Source organism: Oryza sativa, chromosome 8 (genome assembly GCF_034140825.1).
Source record: "Oryza sativa Japonica Group chromosome 8, ASM3414082v1".
In the NCBI taxonomy this organism is placed as follows: domain Eukaryota; kingdom Viridiplantae; phylum Streptophyta; class Magnoliopsida; order Poales; family Poaceae; genus Oryza; species Oryza sativa.
In genome coordinates this window covers 7,605,061-7,625,790 of record NC_089042.1, presented here as the reverse complement: position 1 = coordinate 7,625,790, position 20,730 = coordinate 7,605,061, and the positions used below count along the sequence as shown (strand labels likewise).

The following is a 20,730-nucleotide window of genomic DNA, read 5'->3' as shown; positions in this document are numbered from 1 at the left end:
TAAACCTAGGAGGGGATGTGACATTTTCTGGTACAACAAATCTAGATAAAGGGCTGTCCAGATTTATTGTATTAGGAGATGTCACATATTTGCTTGAGTTTTTTTTTTTGACGGAGTACAGTTTATATAGGATGTTAAAAAAAGAAGAGAGAGAGAGAGAAAGATATCTCTGGGCCAAAGGTAGGGTCGGACAAATGGGCCCAACAGCCAATACGGTACTAGTTACGTAGCCCAGCAACATGGCGCCATCCGTGGAACGGAACGGGCGTCCCCTTCCCGTGTCTTATCCACTCCCAACGTTCCATTCTGTGGATGCTTCCGCCACCGCCACCGCCCAACGACCAGCAGCAAGCAGCTCAGCCAAGGGGCTCCCCATCGTATCGATCCCCATTCGCGCCGTCCTCTTCTTCTTCTTCTTCTTCTCGATTCATAGGTGTGGTTTCCATTTCTTGCTGTGGTTGCTGGTTGAACTAGCTTTTGCTTTGCTTGGATTGTGTTTTGATTGAGGGGTTTGTTAGTGTTAGCAATCTAACCCAAGATATCTTTGCAATTATATGCTCCAGTTAATCCGTCAGGCTTTTGTTGCTTGCTGCTGCTGCTGCGGTGGCGGGTGGGGAGGAAGGATGCTGATTGCGGCTGATTTCCCGGGAGATTCGACGGTGTCCCGATGCGCATTCCCCGGTTTGTTCTGAGTGATGATGCGGTCTCCGTTTCGTGATCTTTGATTGATGAGCCGTTCCGCGGTAAGCTCTGAAGGCGGCATTGCGCTCCGGCTCTTCGTGGACTGGAGGATCCGGCGCCGGAGGGTCTGCGCATGCAAGATGTTCGACACTGGTTCCCAAAGGGGTAGGGTGAAGCAGCTGGTGGCTTTTGCCAAGAAGAGGAGGCGGCCCAAGAAGCAGCCGTCGCGGCGGCCATGGTGGAAGGCGTGGTTCTCGGACTGGAACGACGAGGAGGAGAGCTTGTCTGGCTGGAGGGAGGATGAGGAGCTGCTCGAGGAGGTTGGCGGCGAGGAAGGGCTGTCGGACGACGAGAAGTTTGAGACGTGGAAGAGGAAGGCCGAGGCTATTGTCGAGCTGCGGGAGGCGCGGCAGGATGCCATGAACGCGGAAGGGCGCTCGTGGGAGGATTGGATTGGCGGGGGCAGTAGCACAGCGGGGGATGGCGGCGGTGACTGGGGTGGGGATTTGGATGTGTCAGACCTGATAACGGATGATCCTACAGAGATAGTGAGGGATAAAGGTTTGATTGAAACTTTCAGAGACTCTGTAGATGAAGATTACAATGACATGCTGTTTGAAGACCGGGTTTTTCTGTATGCTTCAACGAATTCGGTGAGCTCTTTACCTATCTTGTTTTCTGTCACCAAATGTTATAACCCACTGTCCAGTGATAACCATGAGATACTTGTAATGCTTTTTGAATATGATGAACTACTTCCTCCGTTTCATATTTTAAGTCGTTTTGACTTTTTTCTTCATCAAACTTCTTTAAATTTGACCAAATTTGTAGAAAAAATTAGCAACACCTATCACACCAAATTAGTTTCATTAAATATAGCATTGAATATATTTTGATAGTACGTTTGTTTTATGTTGGAAATGTTACCATATTTTTCTATAAACTTGGTCAAACTAAAAAAAGTTTGACTGGTAAAAAAGCCAAAACGACGTATAATATGAAATAGAGGTAGTACTATATAATATTGGAGTGCATAATATAGCAACAAACTTTAATCTTTACACCTTACAATATTATCGAACGCTGAGGGTCCATTTTGATGGTAATGATTTTGCATCTGGTGGCTGGTGTATTTTGACCATTTTGATGATTAAAAATTAAAAATGTTAAAAAGTGTAGCAGCATTATATTGTTATATTAAGACCCTAGCAAATTGGATCTAACAAAAGAAAGTTTGCACTTTCAGGCCAAATTTCTAGCATTATTGATTGTGATTCCATGGGTGTTGGATTTTCTGGTTCATGACTATGTTCTGATGCCATTTTTGGAAAGGTAAATCCTCTCACAGTGTTCCATTTTTACTTTCTTAACTTTTTCCCCTCACTTCTTAATGTAAGAAAATGCATTCCATGTACACCCAATCTGATGTTTAGGAATTTATAAGGTGAAGTTTCAAGCACTGATGATATTCTCAGTTTCTCACTCTCTGTGCTTCTGAAATTACATGCGATCAATAATCATCTATGCTAAATGCAGAATTGATTACATGGAACATTACACAATAACAGGTACGTCCAGAAGGTACCACTTGCTGCTGAGCTGCTTGATGTAAGGCGCAGCCAGAAACTCCTGATGGTAAAGGACATAAATACTGAGAAAGCAAGATATCGTTTTGAAGTAGAGATTGGTAAATCTCCTCCACTTTCTGATGATGAGCTCTGGTCAGAGTTACGGGAAAAAGCGTGAGAAACACTCTAACTATTATACTTTCTTGCCTTGTTGTAACTTCTGTTGATGCACTAGCATTGTCTGACATGAGCAATGGACCTTCTATCCTGCAATTTCATATGTTCAATCTTAACAGATCTGCTCTGCTACTTGATCAGGATAGAGTTGAGAGATGAATGGAGATTAGAAAACCGAAAAGCGTTTGCAAATATCTGGTCTGACATGGTTTATGGAATTTCCCTATTCCTTCTTATGTACTTCAACCAGAGTAAAGTATGTTTTATCAGATAAGCAGCTTTGTTTTTTTTTTCCATCTTTGATTGTGTTCCAATAAATTTTTCAGCTTTCTGAGTGTGCATGTGAGCTAAGTGATTGGTTATAAATAAACACCCCACAAGTTGACAAATTTCTGCACTATTAGGCCTCTCTCAGAGTTATCCGATTTCTGCTGTTAATACATAGTACATGATGATTTTGTGCCAAAAGAACTGCAGTGATGAACTGACCAGAGTATTCCCCCATTCTATTTGTACCTGGTTATACATCATACTTTTCTGACCTAGTGCAGTAGTAAGACCACCTCAGTTTCTGCAATATGTTTGATTGTTAGTATCATTTAGTAACACATACCTGGAGTCCATGATTTATGTACAATGAATTCATCAATCTATCTTATCCATCATCGTAGCCTATTTTTCTCTCCCATTGAATGCTTAGTGTTATCCTGCGTACAACTTATTCTTATTGCCTGCTAAGCTTTCAGGTTGCGATGCTGAAATTCACAGGATATAAGTTACTAAATAATATTTCAGACAGTGGGAAAGCATTCCTTATAATTCTAGTTTCAGACATCCTTCTAGGGTGAGTTACAATTCATTTTTCTTGAGTTCATATATACATGTGGTTTTAGTGTGAACCTAGTTTGTAACAAAGCATACACTAAACAATTGTGCTATTTCTTTTGCTGGATAATGGATGTCAGCAACCTAACTAAAGGCAAATAACATGAGTTCTAACCTACCTCTCTCATGTGTTACCTGCTTATCTAAAAAATCATACATTTAAATAAGTAATTCTTGTTAAAAGAAGATTCGTCCAAAATGTTCAAAGAAGTTAAAGAGGAGGCCAGAGCTCCCTCCAGGGGAGAGTGCCTTTTCTTTTCAGAAACTAATATCAGGGGGATACTCAGCAGCATGTTTTAGAAAGCAATTCATTATATCTTGTCATCATGATTCATGAGCGATTTTTTAAATATTCTCTCATAAGTATGGATAAGTTTGTAAAAATGCATGGAAGAAATATTATAGCTATTTTTTTTGTCAGGAATGAGGCAGATGGTTCTGTGTTTCTTCTTCGTTCGCACTTCAAATATGATCTTAATATTTCTTCATTTTTCTCTCTCTTCAAAGATGTTTGTAGCATTCGTGTGGCAGAATCTTATTTATCATCTAGTTAGAAACTTAGAATAGTGAACCTAAGTGGTACAGTATCCCGTTAGAAGTTAATTCACACAAATGCATATGAACTGCTTTGCGAATAATGGAATTCTTCCTGTTCATGCTTATGTTATACATCATGACATCTTTTCTGTTTCAAACAAACTATGGATAGTTTGTAATTTTGTTTCTGCTTTTTTTCTTGTTTTCATGTAAACGTAACACAAGGTTAACATTGTTTTGGTTTGTCTGTGATCTTGTTGACTATATTAACATCATTTAGCTGCATTTTCACAGGTACCATTCAGAGTCAGGTTGGCATTCTTTGGTAGAAGTCATTCTCGAGCACTACGGCCTTGAAGCCGATCAAGCTGCAATCACCTTCTTTGTTTGTCTGGTTCCTGTTGCCTTGGATGTATTTATAAAATTTTGGGTCAGTCCACTTCTTGCCTTCACACAATCAAGCTAATAGGGCTATGAACATTTATTTTATTCTTTAAAAAACATTTATTTCATTTTATCTTTTTTTAAAAAAGAATATAAGTGTTTGTTAAGGCCTCATAATTTATGACTAGTTTCACCCAAAGTTGATAACATTATAGATTCACGTTTGGCTACTCAGCGCTAACATTTCAGATAATATTAACTGAAAGTTTTATAGTCTTTCTACAAAGTGATTTGAACTTTATTGCTGGGCCGACAGTTATTAGGAAGACAACCTTTTGTAGATACAATTTCATTTCCTGACACTGCTCTTAAATCAATTGTTCACCTTGCATGTGCTAGAACCCATTGCATTTTTTAATAACTGGAAATACATGTTCTCTTGATAAGATCAACAATTCGACGTACTTAATTTTATTTCCTTATTTTCCAGGTATACAAATACCTTCCAAGATTATCACCTAGTGTGGGTAACATTTTGGATGAAATAAAGCGTCATTAGAGACTTTCCATCAGGAATTTGATCTGCTTAATTCATTCCATTAAGAATTTGAAGGAAAGACCATCCTTCCAGGTATGTATTCGGTGTTATATACCTTTGGCTTGTATTGTGTTGTTATCAAAGGTTCATTAGCAACTTTTTGTGATGGTGTTTGCGAGGTGCTTCTTGATTCTTTCTTAAATTGTTGAAATATTGGCTTTCTTTCTTTCTTTCTTTCTTTCTTTTTGAACCAGACTGTGAATGAAACAGAGATAAACATGTCTGATTGACAAAAGAACTAGTTACATATTGCTGTGAGCAGTTAATCGTTCATTGAGAAAGCAAATTTGAATCTGAGTTTCTGAAGAAAGCTACTCTGCTGCAGGGCTCACTCGGGGCTAGTGTCTGATTGATGAAATGCCAACATAGTTGCCATGGATTGCAATTTCGGAGGTCGCCCTAACCAGTGCTTACCCTACAAAAGGCATACATAACATTCTGTAGTATATATACTCTCCACATAAAAAAAATGTGCTGATTACACATATCATCCAGGAATATTCAGGTTGATGCGGTATTCACCGATAATGAGCGATTTTGTCCCAGGATGCTCACATATCGAACCTTCTGTGTTTTCATCTTTTTGTTATGTGAAATTCGAAACAACTATGTATATGTATACAAACAGCAGAGGCTGCAGTAGGAATTTGCCTTTCCCCCTTTTTTCTCCATTGTAGTTCCTTGTGGCATTTGTAATGTTATCAAGGAATTTAGGCCAGTCTAAGAAAATAATTTAGGTCCAATTTGGTGTGCGGGATGAGACTATTTTCTTGTTCCTGCAGGAAATTATTCAATTCATGCATGTGAGGAAATACCTATGCTTCAATCAGAAATTGCTCCCTTTTTTACAAGCGGTGAATTCGATCTATGCGTTGGATTTTTTTTTAAAAAAAATATCTTTGTGCCTGGTTTAATTGCATGCTGCAATATGTAGCAGGAATTTTGTCTGATGAACAGAAAAGGTGGGTACAGGTTGAAGGCCTGTTTGCAGAAGTCGATCTGAACATTCCTGACTTCCTGAAAAGATCTGATCCTCCTACTTCCGACCACATGAATTTTATGAGAAATTGGAAATATTTTCACAAGAGCTAGTTCAATTTTCTGCACAAATCTGGAAAATTACTTGGTTCTAATGGGATGCTTTTAAGCTGAACAAAATGCTGGTGACGTGCTTCATTACATTCTTCTTATAAGCACAAACATAGTACTAATAGTACTTATCTCTAACTACTCGAGTCAAAAACTGACGTAGTTGCTTCAGCGTTTGAGTGCCTAGTGATTACTACCTCCATCCTGTTACGCACTTCGATAAGTCTTGTTACGCATTTTTTTTCTTAGTTAACCTTCTTTATGCTTGATTAAATTTATAGAAAAATATATTAATATTTTAAATATAAAACAAAAATATTATCAAAATATATTCAATGTAAAATTTAATGACACTAATATGGTGTCATAGATGTTATTGCTTTTTCTATAAATTTGGTCAAAACTAAAGAATTTTAACTTAAAAAAAGTCAAACAACTTATAATATGAAATGAAGGAAGTATTTCTCTACATGCGTAGCAAGAAGAAATGTCTATATTTGTGAATGGCAGATTTGACTGATTATTTTCGATGGTAGTATGCTTGCATGGATAACCAATATTTAATAATGGCTAGCTATATTTCTGTTGTCATATTTTTCAAGGAAAAAGGTTAAATCTTATACTATGCTATATCTTATACTTTAAATTCCATATATTTATACTATAATTTTTGAATCTTACACTGTATTTTCCAGTGCTCACCGTAGTGGAGAACTAGGAAAAAGCAGTTGATTATGTATTTGATTATGAGAAAAATATTAGTGCAAATTAACATTTAAGTAAAAGAAAGAATGATAAGGAGTTATGAGAGATACCAATACATGTAAGATAAGTTAAGAGAGATAGCCACTACATATAATGGGAGTAGTTATTTTTGAAGGAAACTATGCATTTTTGGTAGCTTTGTGCTCCATGATTAGAACCTCTAAAGGGCCCTGATCATTCACATTAATTTTAGTAAGTAGAAAGAGTGCGGAAGCTACTATTTAACGAAATAAGCTTGCTTACTGCATTTGTGCCAAAGGAAAGATGCATTGAAAAGAACAGCTATACACATTAATCGATATAAGAAAGAGGAATTTGAGAAATGGTTATCTCTGGTGTGCTACGAATTAAACGAAATGAAATGATTGATTTTGGATAAAAGATAGGTTACACATTTCATTGTGCTGAGATGCAAGGTGCGCATGGTGATGGTTACACTATGCGCTAGCACCTCGATCTCTCTCTCTCTCGCGCGAGGATGTGGCTAGCACCCTTGATGTGCAATCTAGGATCTGCTTATGCTCGTGAAAATCTAGGTTGACCCTCTAACCTAACCAGATGTATGAATAACAAGCATATAAATTTTTATTTTATCTCGATGCCCTGTGTTTTCAAGAACTTCATGTCAAACCGGCGCTTATTCCAATCCGTGCTTGACCGCAAAATGAAAGTGACTATGTAATTGAGTGTTCTTATTTCAGCTTGATCAAATAATCAACGTGTTATGAAAAGCCATAGGCTGCGTTCGAATGTCCAACAATTGTTGAATGAAATTTTAGATTCTCGTGACACGCATTTCAAACTGCTAAACAGTGTGTTTCCCGTAAAAACTTTCTATATGAAAGTTGCTCTAAAATACCAGATTAATCCATTTTTCAAGTTTCTAATAATTAAAACTCAATTAATCACACGCTACTACCATCTCGTTTTGCGTGAAACACTTAATCTTTATCTTCAGGATTTTCAAACACCACCATACTGTCAAAAAAATCTACTCCCTAGGTACTATATTTCTTGATGTTTGACGCTTGGGTCCTTTGCATGAGAATTCTTGATGTTTTGGCATTTGAATGATTACTTTGGACTTCTATACCCTTGCATACACTCGAATGCTTTCGTCTCCAACAGTGCATCAACTCCAACGAGTTCCTAGACAACCAGCCAACAACGCATAAACTCCTGTGTGCATTTTAATTGCAAGTGCGGCTGCATGCTCACCTTGGCTTGCCTCTAGCCGCTCGCTGACGTCATGGAGCCCAAGAAGTTGTGTGATGGCGTCACGTAGGAGGACGATGTGATTGCCAGAATGCCAGCGTCATAACCATGGGCCGGGTCAGGTTGTGCTAGAATATGACGTGAAAACAAAGCATCACCAAACAGCTCGTGCAACATGGTGAGATAAACGTCGAGCCATGCGCTAGAAGACGACGTGATGACAGGCGTCACCAAGCAGCTCGCGCAACACACCAAAAAAAATAAAAAAAAAAGAAGCATAAATTGAGGTGCCAAGAGTTGAACCGGCTATATCAAGCTTTGAGATAAATGGCTATAACCACACAAGCTGCATACAAGTACCGATTGAAAATACGATAAGATTATATTTAATCTCTACTATTATAAAAATTAAAGATGTTTTTGTCGATATTTTGATACGTCATCCGTGTATAAATTGGTTTTTAAGTTCGTTTGCTTTTGGAAATACATATCCATATTTGAGTCAGTTTTTAAGATCGTTCACTTTTGGTGATATAGAAGAAACCATATAAGAAATATGTTTAAAAAAACTTACATGCTAACTTGAGATGATCAGATTGCTAACTGCAGCTCATGATTTTCTATATATATATATATATATATATATATATATATATATATATATATATATATATATATATATATATATATATATATATATATATATATATATATATATATATATATATATATATATATATATATATATATATATATATATATATATATATATATATATATCCAAGCAAACTTCCAGAGTGAACTTCATCTTAACTAAACCATATAACAATAATAAGATTAAAAATAGACTTCACCCGTTACAACACACGGGCATTTTTTCTAATCTCTACTACTTAAAAAAAATAAGAGGTGTCATCATCCTTAATAACCAAAAAGGGTGAAAAAAAATTTTTTAAAAAAAAATCCGATTCAATTTGCTTCCATCGTCCGTAATAACAAAAAAAAGGGCGAAAATAACATAAAAAAAAAGAAAGTCCAATTCGATTTGACACTTAATGCGAGTCCGAATCAAATTTGGCCAAATCCTAGAGAAAACACTGTTACAAGAACACAAGAACATATTTCATCAACAACAACGACAACACAAGAACATCACAAGCACAAAAACACCGACGCCGGAAGGGGAGGGTGCCATCGTCGCAGGGACATCGGGCTGCCGCTTCCTCCCCTCCCGCTGGATCCGATAGAGGGGAGGGCGCTGCCCCTGCCCGCCACCTTGGGAGGGGGAGGGGAGCAGCGTCGTGGCGGTGGGGGAAGGGGAGGGGGAATGGCGCCGCCGCCATGGCGGAGGGGGAGAGGCACCGTTGGCGCCGTCATTTAGAGAGAGAGTGAGGGGGAGGGGAAAAGATTTCAGGGTTAGGGTTGGGATGCTGAACTTTTATATAGATCCGGATCAATCTAGACCGTCGATCAGATCGGACGGCTGCGGCTTCTCCCACATCAGGCCGCGGTTCCCAGGCCGCCTCATGGGCATGGAATAAGTTCAGTTTAGGTCCCTTAAGGTTGAGTTCTTTCCTTCTAATACTACTAAACGATGCATTTTTTCGCAAAAAATATCTATACAAAAGTTGTTTTAAAAAACACGTTTTTCGTGACAGCACTCCCTAAGAAAACGAAAATGGCTAATCTTTATCTCTACTACTTAAAAAATTTGAAAATGTTTCCGTTGTTCGTCTAAAATGAAAAAAAGAGTGAAAAAAGTCCGATTGTATATAAAAAGGGCAGAAAAAAGTCCGGAAAAAAGGTCCAATTTCTATCCGATTTCATCGTTTATATATTCTCTATCTCTAATCTAATGTAGGTTTCCAGTGAAATTTCCGTCCGTCCTCAACCAATTTTTGTCCTGCAATATCCCAAGTCCAACACACAACAAATCATCCAGAGTCCGCATCAAATAACACTCCACCTTCGGTTACCCAGAAGAGAACGAACGGGAAATTTCAATTCGCGGGTTGAAGAATAAATGCTGAAATTATGTTTATATTATCAAAATTAGCAATTAAGTTTTGAAAATTTCAATAAAATTTCAAAGAGTGTAATTAATTATGAAGAATTTTGAAAAATTAAATCCAACCATATAACTTTTTTCACACTTATTTTACTTGTAAATTAATTTAATTATACACCTACCAACTTAAATAATATCCAAATTTTTAAGGAAATTTGTACTTCAACTAATTACATAATATAAGTCTTTTTTAACTTTTCCTTGATTTTCTGATCTTTACACTTCCCGTTGTAACGCACGGGTCTTTTGCTAGTATAGATAAAATAGAAAAGTAGGAGTAAGATCATCCTCAAACGTTAGAAAATTAAAAAACCGAACGGAGTAATAAGCATAATTGTATCCAAAATCATTGTTTAGCCTGGTCAAACTGGTCAAGTATCTCCCGTCCACGTTCCGCTGTTCCTATAGTTGGCCATAAGGCCCGAGGCCCGAAGGCCCGGCCCACGGCACGCCTTTTTGGCCCGGCCCAAGCACGGCACGGCCCGACTTGGGTCGGGCCCGTGCTGGCCCGGCCCGACCGTCGGGCCGTGCCTGGGCCTCCCCACCGGCACGCTGGGCTGGCCCGGCACGGTCGGGCCGGCCCGGCACGATGGGCCGGCAGGCCAGGCCCGGTACATAAAGTATGGGGGACTAAAAATAGACATATAAATGTAACTGTCTAAAGAATAGGGACCTTAAATAGACTTATTTTAGCTATTTATATACCCCAGCCCAAAGAAGAGGGAGAAAAAATAGACTTTTTGTAGCTGTACATATGTCACAGCCCAATAGGAGGGAGTAAATTTAGACTTATTCTGAGGAAAAGCACGACGGCCCATCGTGCCTTCGGGCCGGCCCGGCACGGCCCGAGGCGTGTTGGGCCGTGCCTGGGCCGTGAGTGCGGCACGTGGGCTGGCACGGACGGCCCGGTGCGTCGGTCGGGCCGTGCCGGCCCGACAAGCCTCGGCCCAGGCACGGCCGGGCCTGGGCCGTGCCGTGCCGGGCGGCCCACATGGTCTATAGCTGTTCCTGGATTTTTGACAATCTGGCCCTTTTAGAAAAAGCTTAATGTATAGATAGACCGCTGAAAGGCCTTATCCACGAAAACGAGCTTTTAGGAGGGTCTATTTACAAAATAAGTTTTCTAAAAGGGGCTAGATTGTCAAAAACCAAAGTCTTCCCGTTCCCCTCGGCGTCGACTCCCCCCCAAACTCCGTCTCCTCGCGCGAGTTCGCCCGCCGCCTGCGCCGATCTCCATCCGGCGAGGCGCCGCCGTCCGCCCGGCTGCTTCCGCCGGTAAGCTTCCATCGTCCTCTTCCTCATCTCTCTCTCTACCCACGCGCTCTTTCTGTTTTTCTCCCCTCGAATTCGCGTGAACCCTAGCTTCTGTTCTAGATCTGGGAAGGTTTTTTTTTCTCTCTTAGTTTGCGTTAAATTTGGTACTAATATTGTCACATGTTTGATCCTCCCCTCCCCGCCCCTGGGAGCTAACGCGTACAGGACAGTTTGCTATCGAGGGGGGAAAAGTTGGGAGAATTAAGTAATAATTCCGTAGTTTGGAAATTTACGCCGGTAGGAGTACGAGCGGGTAGGTGGTAATTCACTAATTCTAGTGCGGTTAAAAAGGACTAAAGCGTCCTCTCGACTCTGGGTAATCGGAGGAGGTATTTGAATAGGTCGCTGCTGCTGCTGCTGCAGTGTTGATTTGAGCATGTTGGTTATGCGCTGTGTATGCAAAAGGCTGATTTGCAGTGTTGATGAAAGGACATGTGCAATTGTAAAGCGTTTATTAAATGCTTGCTCATGTAGAACGAGTTGATAGTTTTGGTGGAGTAAAAACCATAATATGCATTTATGGTTTGTAGGATATAGTTACTTTCTATATATATTTATATATCTGTGGAGTTACTTCGCTCATTTTTTAAGTTTTGATAACCGCTATGAGGATGTTACAATCTTTGTAACTCTGCTTGTTATGTAGATTGCATGATTCCACCACAATCAGAAATTGTAGGTGAGAACAACGCATCCAAGAGTGCTGCTAAAGAGCAGGTAATTGTCTTATCAGTTTTTTTTCCCTACAATAGGTGTCGCGCTATTTACTAATGGTTGATTTTCTCTGCATCAGATTCTTTCTAGTACAAATGAGAAAATGACTACTAGTGTTCCCCAGGGTGCTAGCTCCTCAAAATCACCAAAGGGTGCACAGGAGAAGGCTAGTTTTTTGGGTAAAGGTGGAGAACAACCTTTCTACCAACCCAATGTGTACGCACCTCAGCCACAAACAATCTATTCTGGAGGTTAGGTTACATTCATTTTTATGTGTTATTATTGACGATTGAACTCTGTTGGACAATTTAATCCCCAAATGTACACAACCATGGTATTAGAAGATAAAGTTTCAGATATTTAACTCTAAATTTGGTTTTCTCTGTACTAACATGATTGATTGTTGCTATCAGTTTTAAGTGTTCATCAGTCCTTACTATTTTGATCTCACTATTGTTTAACTGCCTCTATTGAAATCTTGAGAGAGAGAGGCGAACATATTATTCAATCTGCGTATCTTGTTCTTTAACAAGGTAACTCCTTTGGAAGTGTTATTATTTAATATTCTTTGCTTTTTTTTCCCCTGTAGGATACCTGAACCATTTGGGCCAATGGGAAGAATACCCCCATTATGTCAATATGGAAGGACTCCATTCTGTATCACCTGTAAGTACTATGACTACTGAAGTTATTTTCCATTTTTCATAGTTTAGTTTTCTTAATCTTGTTTTGCTGAAGGGAATTTACAACGACAACCAGTCAATCATGTTATCTCCTGGATATGCAAACAACCCTCAAATGATGTATGGAGCTTATTCTCCTGGCGTTGGAGATGGCCAGCCATACCTCCCATTGCACTTTCCCTTCTCAAGTCCTTACTACCAGCCACCAGCCTCTCCTAGCATGGGATACTCTAATTCCGCCACTGGAATGTCTCAAGGAGATCCTATGCTGCAGCAGGAGTACTTCCTTCCTGACGGCCTTCTCTACTCGCCAACACCAGGTTATCATCAACCATTCGGGTCTTTTGACAGAGGTAATATTTCTCCTTTTCAATCTTTGCTGTTCTTCAAGTCGAACTTTTGATGATTGCAAGTTATTTCTGTTGTAATAATTGATTAGGCCAATGCTTAACATATCATGAATTTCTTTTGCAGCATCCACCCAACCAAGCAGCACTCCTGGTTTGTTTGGTCAAGGGAACACACCGCTGGCTTTTGGAATGGTATGCTTTCTTGCAATTGGGCTTTGGCAAATACTGGTTGAACTAAAATTGTCAGTCCTAATGTTTATTGTGCTCTTCATTGTCCAGCACTGACGGTGTATGTTTTTGCAGCATCATGGGTCAATGTATGCCCCTGGATCCTATAAGCCACGCCAACAAGGTGGTAAGTTTGGAGGCACTACTCCAAGTTGGAGTTCTGGTCGCAGATTTGGTACTTTTGACTTAAGCGCCAATCAACAGAAAGGGAGCATGCCATTTGGTATTCAGAATGGTGCTCTTGAGTTCCTGAATGAGCAAAACCGTGGGCCACGTGCTACAAAACCAAAGAAACAAGACACAGAGAACTCTTCAATAGATGACAAAAATGAGAAAAATGTTCCTCTGGTTGATAGTGAACTGTATAATCGCCCTGATTTTGTCACTGAATACAAGGATGCAAAATTTTTTGTAATAAAGTCCTACACTGAGGACCATGTACATAGGAGCATTAAGTACAATGTTTGGGCCAGTACAGCTAGTGGGAATAGAAAGCTGGATTCTGCTTATCGCTTGGCCAAAGAAAAAGAAGACTATTGCCCTATTTTTCTATTTTTCTCGGTAAGACAAGCCCCTCTTTTTTTATTATTTTATTCTCTGTACTACGGGAAAAAGCAAGTAACAAAAAGCTGATTTTCTATAAGACTACTTTTGATCTATGTCCTGATTTTTTAAAGATTTTATTTAAATTGATCCATAACCTCGTTTTTTGCAGGTTAATGGCAGTGGTCAGTTCTGTGGTGTAGCTGAGATGATTGGACCCGTCGATTTTGACAAAAGTGTCGATTATTGGCAGCAGGACAAGTGGAGTGGCCAGTTCCCTGTGAAGTGGCACATTATTAAGGATGTCCCGAACAACCTGCTGCGGCACATCATTCTTGAGAACAATGACAACAAACCTGTAACTAATAGCAGGGACACCCAGGAGGTAAAAAAGCTGTCTTTTTGCCAGCTTCTGTTGATTTAATCCTAATCTTTCCGTAGAGATCTCTGCTTTTCTGAAACATCTAGTGAATGTAGCTTTTTCTGAAAATGGCTAACTTGAGAGACAAAACATGCAGGTGAAGCTGGAACATGGTCTGCAGATGTTAACTATCTTCAAGAACCATGAATCGGAGACGAACATTCTTGAAGACTTTGACTTCTATGAGCAGCGGGAGAAAGCCTTGCAGGAGAATAGACGTCAGCAGCAGCCTGCCAGCCCAGAGCTGCAGAAACCAGCAGAGAATAAGGCCCTAGGAGAACTTATGGCCCACATCTCAGACACATTTGGTCAGACTGTCCAGCTAAAAGAAACTGAGAATGGCGAAAGCAAGCCTGCAGTTGAGGGTGTTTCTTCAGCTGATGAAGCGTCCACCGCAACCACCAAGGCTGAAGATGGAACGGCGAGCACGAACGCTAGCCCTGTGGAGTAAAGCAGTCGATTTTCTCCCCCATATCATTTACTAATTTGGAGCAGCAGTTGGATCATATGATGCTCTTATGGAGGTGAGAAGGGTTAAAAGAGCAGGTTGGTTATGTCAGGTGTTGCTGCTGCTTCAGTTGTACAACATTATAGGCTTTGTTTCACCTCCCTTTAGGTTATAATTCCAATTTCATAGTTCCGAAATTCTTGCTGTCAATCTTCTTTCCTGTCTCAATGTGTTCCCTTTCGCTTTTACTTGTGTTGCGTCATGAATGCTGTTCAATGTGAGTGGTGGTGTTTAGCCATAAGAAGCTGCATAATTATGCTGCCGGTAGCTTTCCAGTCTCATGTCTCTCTGGTTCCATCCTTTGTATATTTGCAGAGCGCCATTCTTTTCTTGTGAACTTGGAGCTTCTTAAGCTCTCATGTAGCACAATTCTGTAGCAAAGCTCCTTTGGTCACGCGGTACTTCATGACTGAAATATTCAACTTGTGATACAAGGGGAACCTAATTGGGAAGCATTCAGAACTGAAAACCCAGCTGATCCACTGAACAAACCTGAAAGCATTTGGTACGGTTATTATAGCAATCAAACTAGTGAACACATCACAGGATATACCATGATATGCTCAAGAACCCACAAGGAGGAAATTGGCGTGATGCCATGACAGATTTACTTGGCATCATTCTAAACTATGAAACACACATGCCAGATAACTGTACATGCTATATATACCATTAAGCATGTAGGTGTATCATTCAGAACTATGGGAACAGGGAAAAACACATGCTAGTTAATAGTACATGGTATATAACATTAACCATGAAAGCTGCATCAATAAGAAGTTCAGAACTATGGAAGCAGGTTAAAAAACACATGCCAGAACTATAAAAACAGGTATGACACATGCCAGGTAATTATACATATGCTATATATACTATTAGGCATCAAGCCTTGCAGCCTTGCACATGTTCCAAGCAGGATGATTACAACAGATAACATACAGCAGGAACATGCGGTTGTTGCAACAAGAGCCCTGCATGGTGTTTTTTTGTTGTCAAAGATAAAAAGCTACCGCTAATACATTCCAGTCTGACGATAGATACTAGGTATTGTCTAGGGTAAACGAAGAGAACGCGCGACGCCAAGTACACTCAGCTTGGGCTTTCATCTTCTCTGCAGAACAGGCCTATTAATATGATAGGTACACAGGACTTAACTTTTCTCCAGGTTGCCTTTTTCCACCCTGGATCCTGGCTGTGACTCAGTCTAGGGTCATTGGCTGGGAGATGCAACACCGGAAGCGGGCCCTCCGGACAGTGTTAACGACCTCCATCTCCACTTGCTCCAGCATCCTGACCACCTCGGTGAACGGGGGACGGGCATCAGGATTTGCATCCCAGCACCTGGTCATGATCTCTGCGAGGGCAGGGAGGCAGTCATGGGGTATGGCTGGGCGGACACCCTTGTTCACCACCGCAAATGCAGCTTGCACTGCTGTCATGTTTGCAAAAGGAAGGTTCCCAGTTACTAGCTCCCACAGGACGATGCCAAAACTGTAGACATCGACTTTTTGGTCATATGGTCTGTGCTGGATCACCTCACTGCAAGTCAAAATAAAAAGTTATCATGACTAGAACCAATGAAAAAAAAACACAATGAGCAATAATTGATCCAATTCTAGCATACTGCACTATATTTGAACATGAACATCATAGAGATCCAATAATTTATCCACCTATCCAGGTTCCAGGATAGGCACTATAATCCCAAACACTAATTCATACTTTATAAGAAAATATGCTGGTCCAATCTAATGGATAAGAAAGGAATAAACTTGATGCTCTATTTCTATGAGAGAAAATGCTCCATAACAGGCCAAGACTAGTGAATAAAAGCTCAAGCTTGACTTTTTTGAAGTGCTAGTTATAATTGTAGTTAGTAAATCTGCCAGATATAAACAGCATTTTGCACCAAGAACCAAATAGCATACTTTTCCTCTCTGCAAAGTTTTAAATAAAACCCACCACTTTGTGCTAATTTGCTAATATTGTAACACAAAACACTCGCTATTCATGCATCATGCACAGCAGAAAGTTCATCATAGGAACTTTTTTGCTTCAAATAACACATTTTGCCAGGTAGTTACATGCATGCAATTACCTTACTGTTTAAGCAACATTACATTATACATGAACATTTTGATCTTTTGCACCTTAGCTTAGCTAGGAACACACTTGTGCATTTAAGCTATAGTTAAGAGAGGTGAAACTATTTGTGCAGTTGCTTACCCTTAAAAAGGGTAAAGCACAAGTTTGTTTTGCGCAAACACTTCAAACACAACTTTTTAGTTAATCTTGTCTTAGAACATAAACAATTCTATTAGGAACAAGAAAGAAGGCAAAGCTACTGGACAGCATCATGACCTAGAGAACGTGGAAACTGCCAAGGGCTTTGCTGTGATGGGTCAGCAGAGGACTCAGCCCCCCTATGGAACGCAGAAACTAATAACACAGGAATCAAGCAACATGGTTCAATTTCTATAGGAAGATGATAGAACTTAATCCTTTGTTTCAAAAGCTTTCCTAGGCTATGTTATTCCTACAAACCAAAGGGGTCCTTAAACTGAAAATAGTTAATTATCCAAGCAGCACAGATCGTGATGGTACAATCATGGAGCACATTTCAATTTTTCCAGTCAAATCATACCAATGGCTGACCAACGCAGGTCATCTGGCTGGCAGGGGCAAGATCTTTGATAGGATTACTCATAGATCCCATGGACGGGAATTGATGATTGTGGATAATCGCATGGAGTGTATCATGTTGACATGCTGCTCTTGCTCTAAAGCTTTCCTACCTACACAAGGCTCTCTTGGGGGTGCAGATGCTTTCATTACCCATGAAATCACCCTTTATCGGCAAAACAGGTCTTCAACATTCTAGCTGGTAGCATGCCTTACCTAAGGTTAGGTTAGCTACGGAAGCCAGGAGACATATTATTTCTAAGGGCTAGGGTTTTTGCGTTACTAGGTTGTACGGTTAATAGTTTTTGTCCAAATTATCCTTATGTGGCACTGATATCCAGACTACCCGGTTAGTCAACATTGAATGAGTATTGATTGTCTGTTAAATCCAGAAACCCTATCCAAATAATCCTATTCATAATTGATCCATCTTCACCTAATAAATAGTTGGTGTGCCTAATGCCAAGGATAGGCCTGAGTTAACCGATGCTGCCATCTTTTCTTTGTAGCCGAGAATTAGCAACAAATATATCTTGAACAAGCATCTAAACTAGAAGATTCAAGCTGCAATTTCAATGCTCTTAAGATGAACACCTTGTGCATCTATCAGCAAAGAATGAGGGTTTAGTGCATAAATGCTTTCATAGGGCACGGTTAATGCAATCCAATACCTTAAACAGCAATAATTTATTAAATATTAGCACCCACGAACCAATTATAAGCGTATATAGGTATGTAATGAAAATTTTAGAATGAGATCTCTTGGACTATGTCTAAATAGCATTCATATATTTCAACCCATGAAGCTACACACAAGAATTTACAAGACATCTCCTGTCACAGCATATGCTTGTTTCACATATTATAAAATTTGATCTGCCAAACTAGATTTCAGAGGAGAATAAGAAAAACAGAGAACAAAAAAAGTAAAATATTACAGTTATGGGCAGCACCAGTAGAAAAGTTTTACATGCAAATGACCATGCATTTTCACATAACTCAAGTATTCGATGCATGAATCATTCAAGATAATAACCAGCCTTAGCAAAAAAAAAAGGATAAATTATGGATAACAGGACTGGCACAGTGCCATTGCATGTAATTAGAACACATGTGCATACCTAGCTACTAATTCACATGAATAGGTTACTGCATTTTATCATACAAGGACTGCAAATGTGTTGCATTTACCATTTGAGAAATACTGTGGCCTTGGGTAATGCCGAGTGAAGAAAAATAAAACAGCATTGTCTTAATACGAATTTGAGATAATTACTGATTAAAATAAGCAAGATAAAGAGCATGTATGCCAACTTACGGAGCCATCCAGCGGTAAGTTCCTGTTTCAGGTGTCATTCCCTCAGTCTTCACTTCAATCCTAGCCACTCCAAAGTCAGCAATCTTGATAGATTTGTCTCCAGAAATCAATAGGTTGTCTGACTTAAGATCTCTGTGAATAAATCCAAGGCCATGAACATATGCCATGCCACGTGCAACATCCAATGCCTGTTTCACTGCAAGCTTCAGTGGGACAGACCTATTCTGCCTTCTATTCAAAAAATTCCTAACGGATCCGCCCTTCGCATACTCAGTCACAATACACCAAACCATTGGCTTCCTGCATGCACCAACAAACTTGACAATATTTGAGTGCCTCAACGTTGCGAGCATCATGACTTCTTGCACAAATTGCTGCTCCAACAACTGAGCTTTCTCAGGGTCAGCCTCTGGCCTCTCCAAAAGCTTAATTGCGACATCGCCTCCATTGTAGGTTCCCCTATAGAGCTTCCCAAAGGCACCTTGTGCAAATGGCATCCCTATGTGCAGCTTACCCAAATCAATGGTCCACTCCTCGTAATCCTTGAGTGTCTCAGTGGGGAACCTAGAGTCCATCAAAGCCTGTGCCAATGCATCATCACTCAAGGCATGCGACACACGCCCTGGACGGAAAATGCTGTTCCCGACAGAATAGCTAGACACAATGACTGGACCCCTGAGGCCAGGATGCTTAAGCATCCCGGTACGAGAGTCACTAGATGCAACACTACTGTTGTCCACTGACATTGCAACCGAACCACCGTATATGCTTGTCTGCATGCTGTTAAGGCTATCGATCGACATGTTGGAGCCCTCCCCTAGCTTCTGGTAGTACCCCATGTCACAGAAGTTCCCGCCAACATCATGCGCGCCAACAGCGCCAACGATCCCATGGAATTTGGCACCTTCCGCCATCCTTCAAGAGTCGCTCCACGACTCCTCGCTCCCTCCCGCAGTTCCTCAGAAGGCAAGCAATTACCTGCAAAGGAGGAACCCCAAGAGAGATCATAAGCATGCATGCTCCTACAGCAAACCGAACGGATCAAAGCTTCCCATTCCTACAATCACACCACGATTCTTCGCCAAAATCATCGGTACCAACCATAAAAGCAACCCAAATAAAATTCGATTTTCTGAGATCACACCAAACATAGTACCAGCATAAACCGCAAAGATCACAGATTTGGTTCCAACAAGCACTACAACTCGCTCGCCCAAACGCGGGGCATTTGGGTGTTCATCTGAACAACACCCCCCACCCAAAAAAAAAATCACCTTTTGGAAACAAAAACAGCTACCACTGCTGCACCCACCACCCACACATCAAAAAAAGAAAAAAAGAAAAAAAAAAGAAGGAAACCGGGACGGAATTAACTGGACGGGTCAATTTGGGAAAGAAATGAAGCCATGTCCGAACGGATCCCTAATCCGAGCCATGCAAAGCGCCCATCCATCCATCTCCAGTGGCGCGGCGGTACGAGAGAAGAGCCGATATACCTCTCCAATTCGACTCGAGCCAAGAAGAATGAATCAGCCGGTGGAATGATGCCCTCCTCCTCGCCCCCCCACCCCCCTGGTTCTTCGTCGCCGCCGTGCTCCGACGGGGCCGCACGTGGGGAGGGAGGAGTAAGGAGGGCGCCGCCGCGCTCAGCTCGCCGGACGGCCCGCCCAAGGTGGATTGCGAGGTGAGGCGAGGGGAGAAGGCTTTGCTTGCCTCCGCCTCCGCCGAGCTTGAGAGAGAGAGAGAGAGAGAGAGAGTAGAGAAGAGGTGAGGGTTTGCTTCGCTAAAAAGAAGAGGAGTAGAGGAGGTAGAAAGCGGTGCCAAAAAAAGAGAGAGAGAGAGAGAGAATTATATTGCTCCAAAGAAAAAGAAAAGGAGAACTTGAAAATTTCCTTTCTTGTGTTTTCTTATTTTTATTAGGATTACGTACAAATGGGAGCATTGCAATCCTTCCCTCTTGCATTGAGCAATCAAGTTTTGGTCTCTCCCCTTTTTGCAACGA

The 20,730-nt window shown here is 40.7% G+C and overlaps 3 protein-coding genes across 5 annotated transcripts; 2 read left to right on the top strand and 1 right to left on the bottom strand.

The window, feature by feature from the left end:
* The first annotated feature begins 310 nt into the window (after positions 1–310).
* LOC4344969 (protein DAY-LENGTH-DEPENDENT DELAYED-GREENING 1, chloroplastic) lies at positions 311–5,691 on the top strand. Of its 2 annotated transcripts, XM_066303585.1 has the most exons (10): positions 311–433; positions 564–1,334; positions 1,928–2,013; positions 2,250–2,423; positions 2,568–2,682; positions 3,173–3,270; positions 4,143–4,278; positions 4,723–4,863; positions 5,156–5,254; positions 5,336–5,691. In XM_066303585.1, exons 2-8 carry the CDS (start codon positions 729–731, stop codon positions 4,789–4,791), a joined length of 1,284 nt encoding a protein of 427 aa, XP_066159682.1. In that variant the 5' UTR covers positions 311–433; positions 564–728; the 3' UTR covers positions 4,792–4,863; positions 5,156–5,254; positions 5,336–5,691. The 2 variants fall into 2 exon arrangements, with proteins under 2 accessions (XP_066159682.1, XP_015648443.1); XM_015792957.3 differs by having other exon boundaries at positions 5,156–5,691.
* Positions 5,692–11,128: 5,437 nt separating this feature from the next.
* Positions 11,129–15,009, top strand: LOC4344968 (YTH domain-containing protein ECT1). Of its 2 annotated transcripts, none has more exons than XM_015794442.3 (9): positions 11,129–11,242; positions 11,928–11,998; positions 12,120–12,246; positions 12,585–12,661; positions 12,734–13,031; positions 13,153–13,220; positions 13,332–13,817; positions 13,972–14,184; positions 14,318–15,009. In XM_015794442.3, exons 2-9 carry the CDS (start codon positions 11,933–11,935, stop codon positions 14,669–14,671), a joined length of 1,689 nt encoding a protein of 562 aa, XP_015649928.1. In that variant the 5' UTR covers positions 11,129–11,242; positions 11,928–11,932; the 3' UTR covers positions 14,672–15,009. The 2 variants fall into 2 exon arrangements, with proteins under 2 accessions (XP_015649928.1, XP_015649927.1); XM_015794441.3 differs by having other exon boundaries at positions 12,075–12,246.
* Positions 15,010–15,570: 561 nt separating this feature from the next.
* LOC4344967 (serine/threonine-protein kinase STY13) lies at positions 15,571–20,486 on the bottom strand. The gene is made up of 3 exons (XM_015794443.3): positions 20,225–20,486; positions 18,729–19,706; positions 15,571–16,267 (listed from the first exon to the last, which is right to left on the bottom strand). The coding sequence occupies exons 2-3, from the start codon at positions 19,640–19,642 to the stop codon at positions 15,928–15,930; spliced, it is 1,254 nt and encodes a 417-aa protein (XP_015649929.1). The 5' UTR covers positions 19,643–19,706; positions 20,225–20,486; the 3' UTR covers positions 15,571–15,927.
* Between the last annotated feature and the right edge of the window lie 244 nt (positions 20,487–20,730).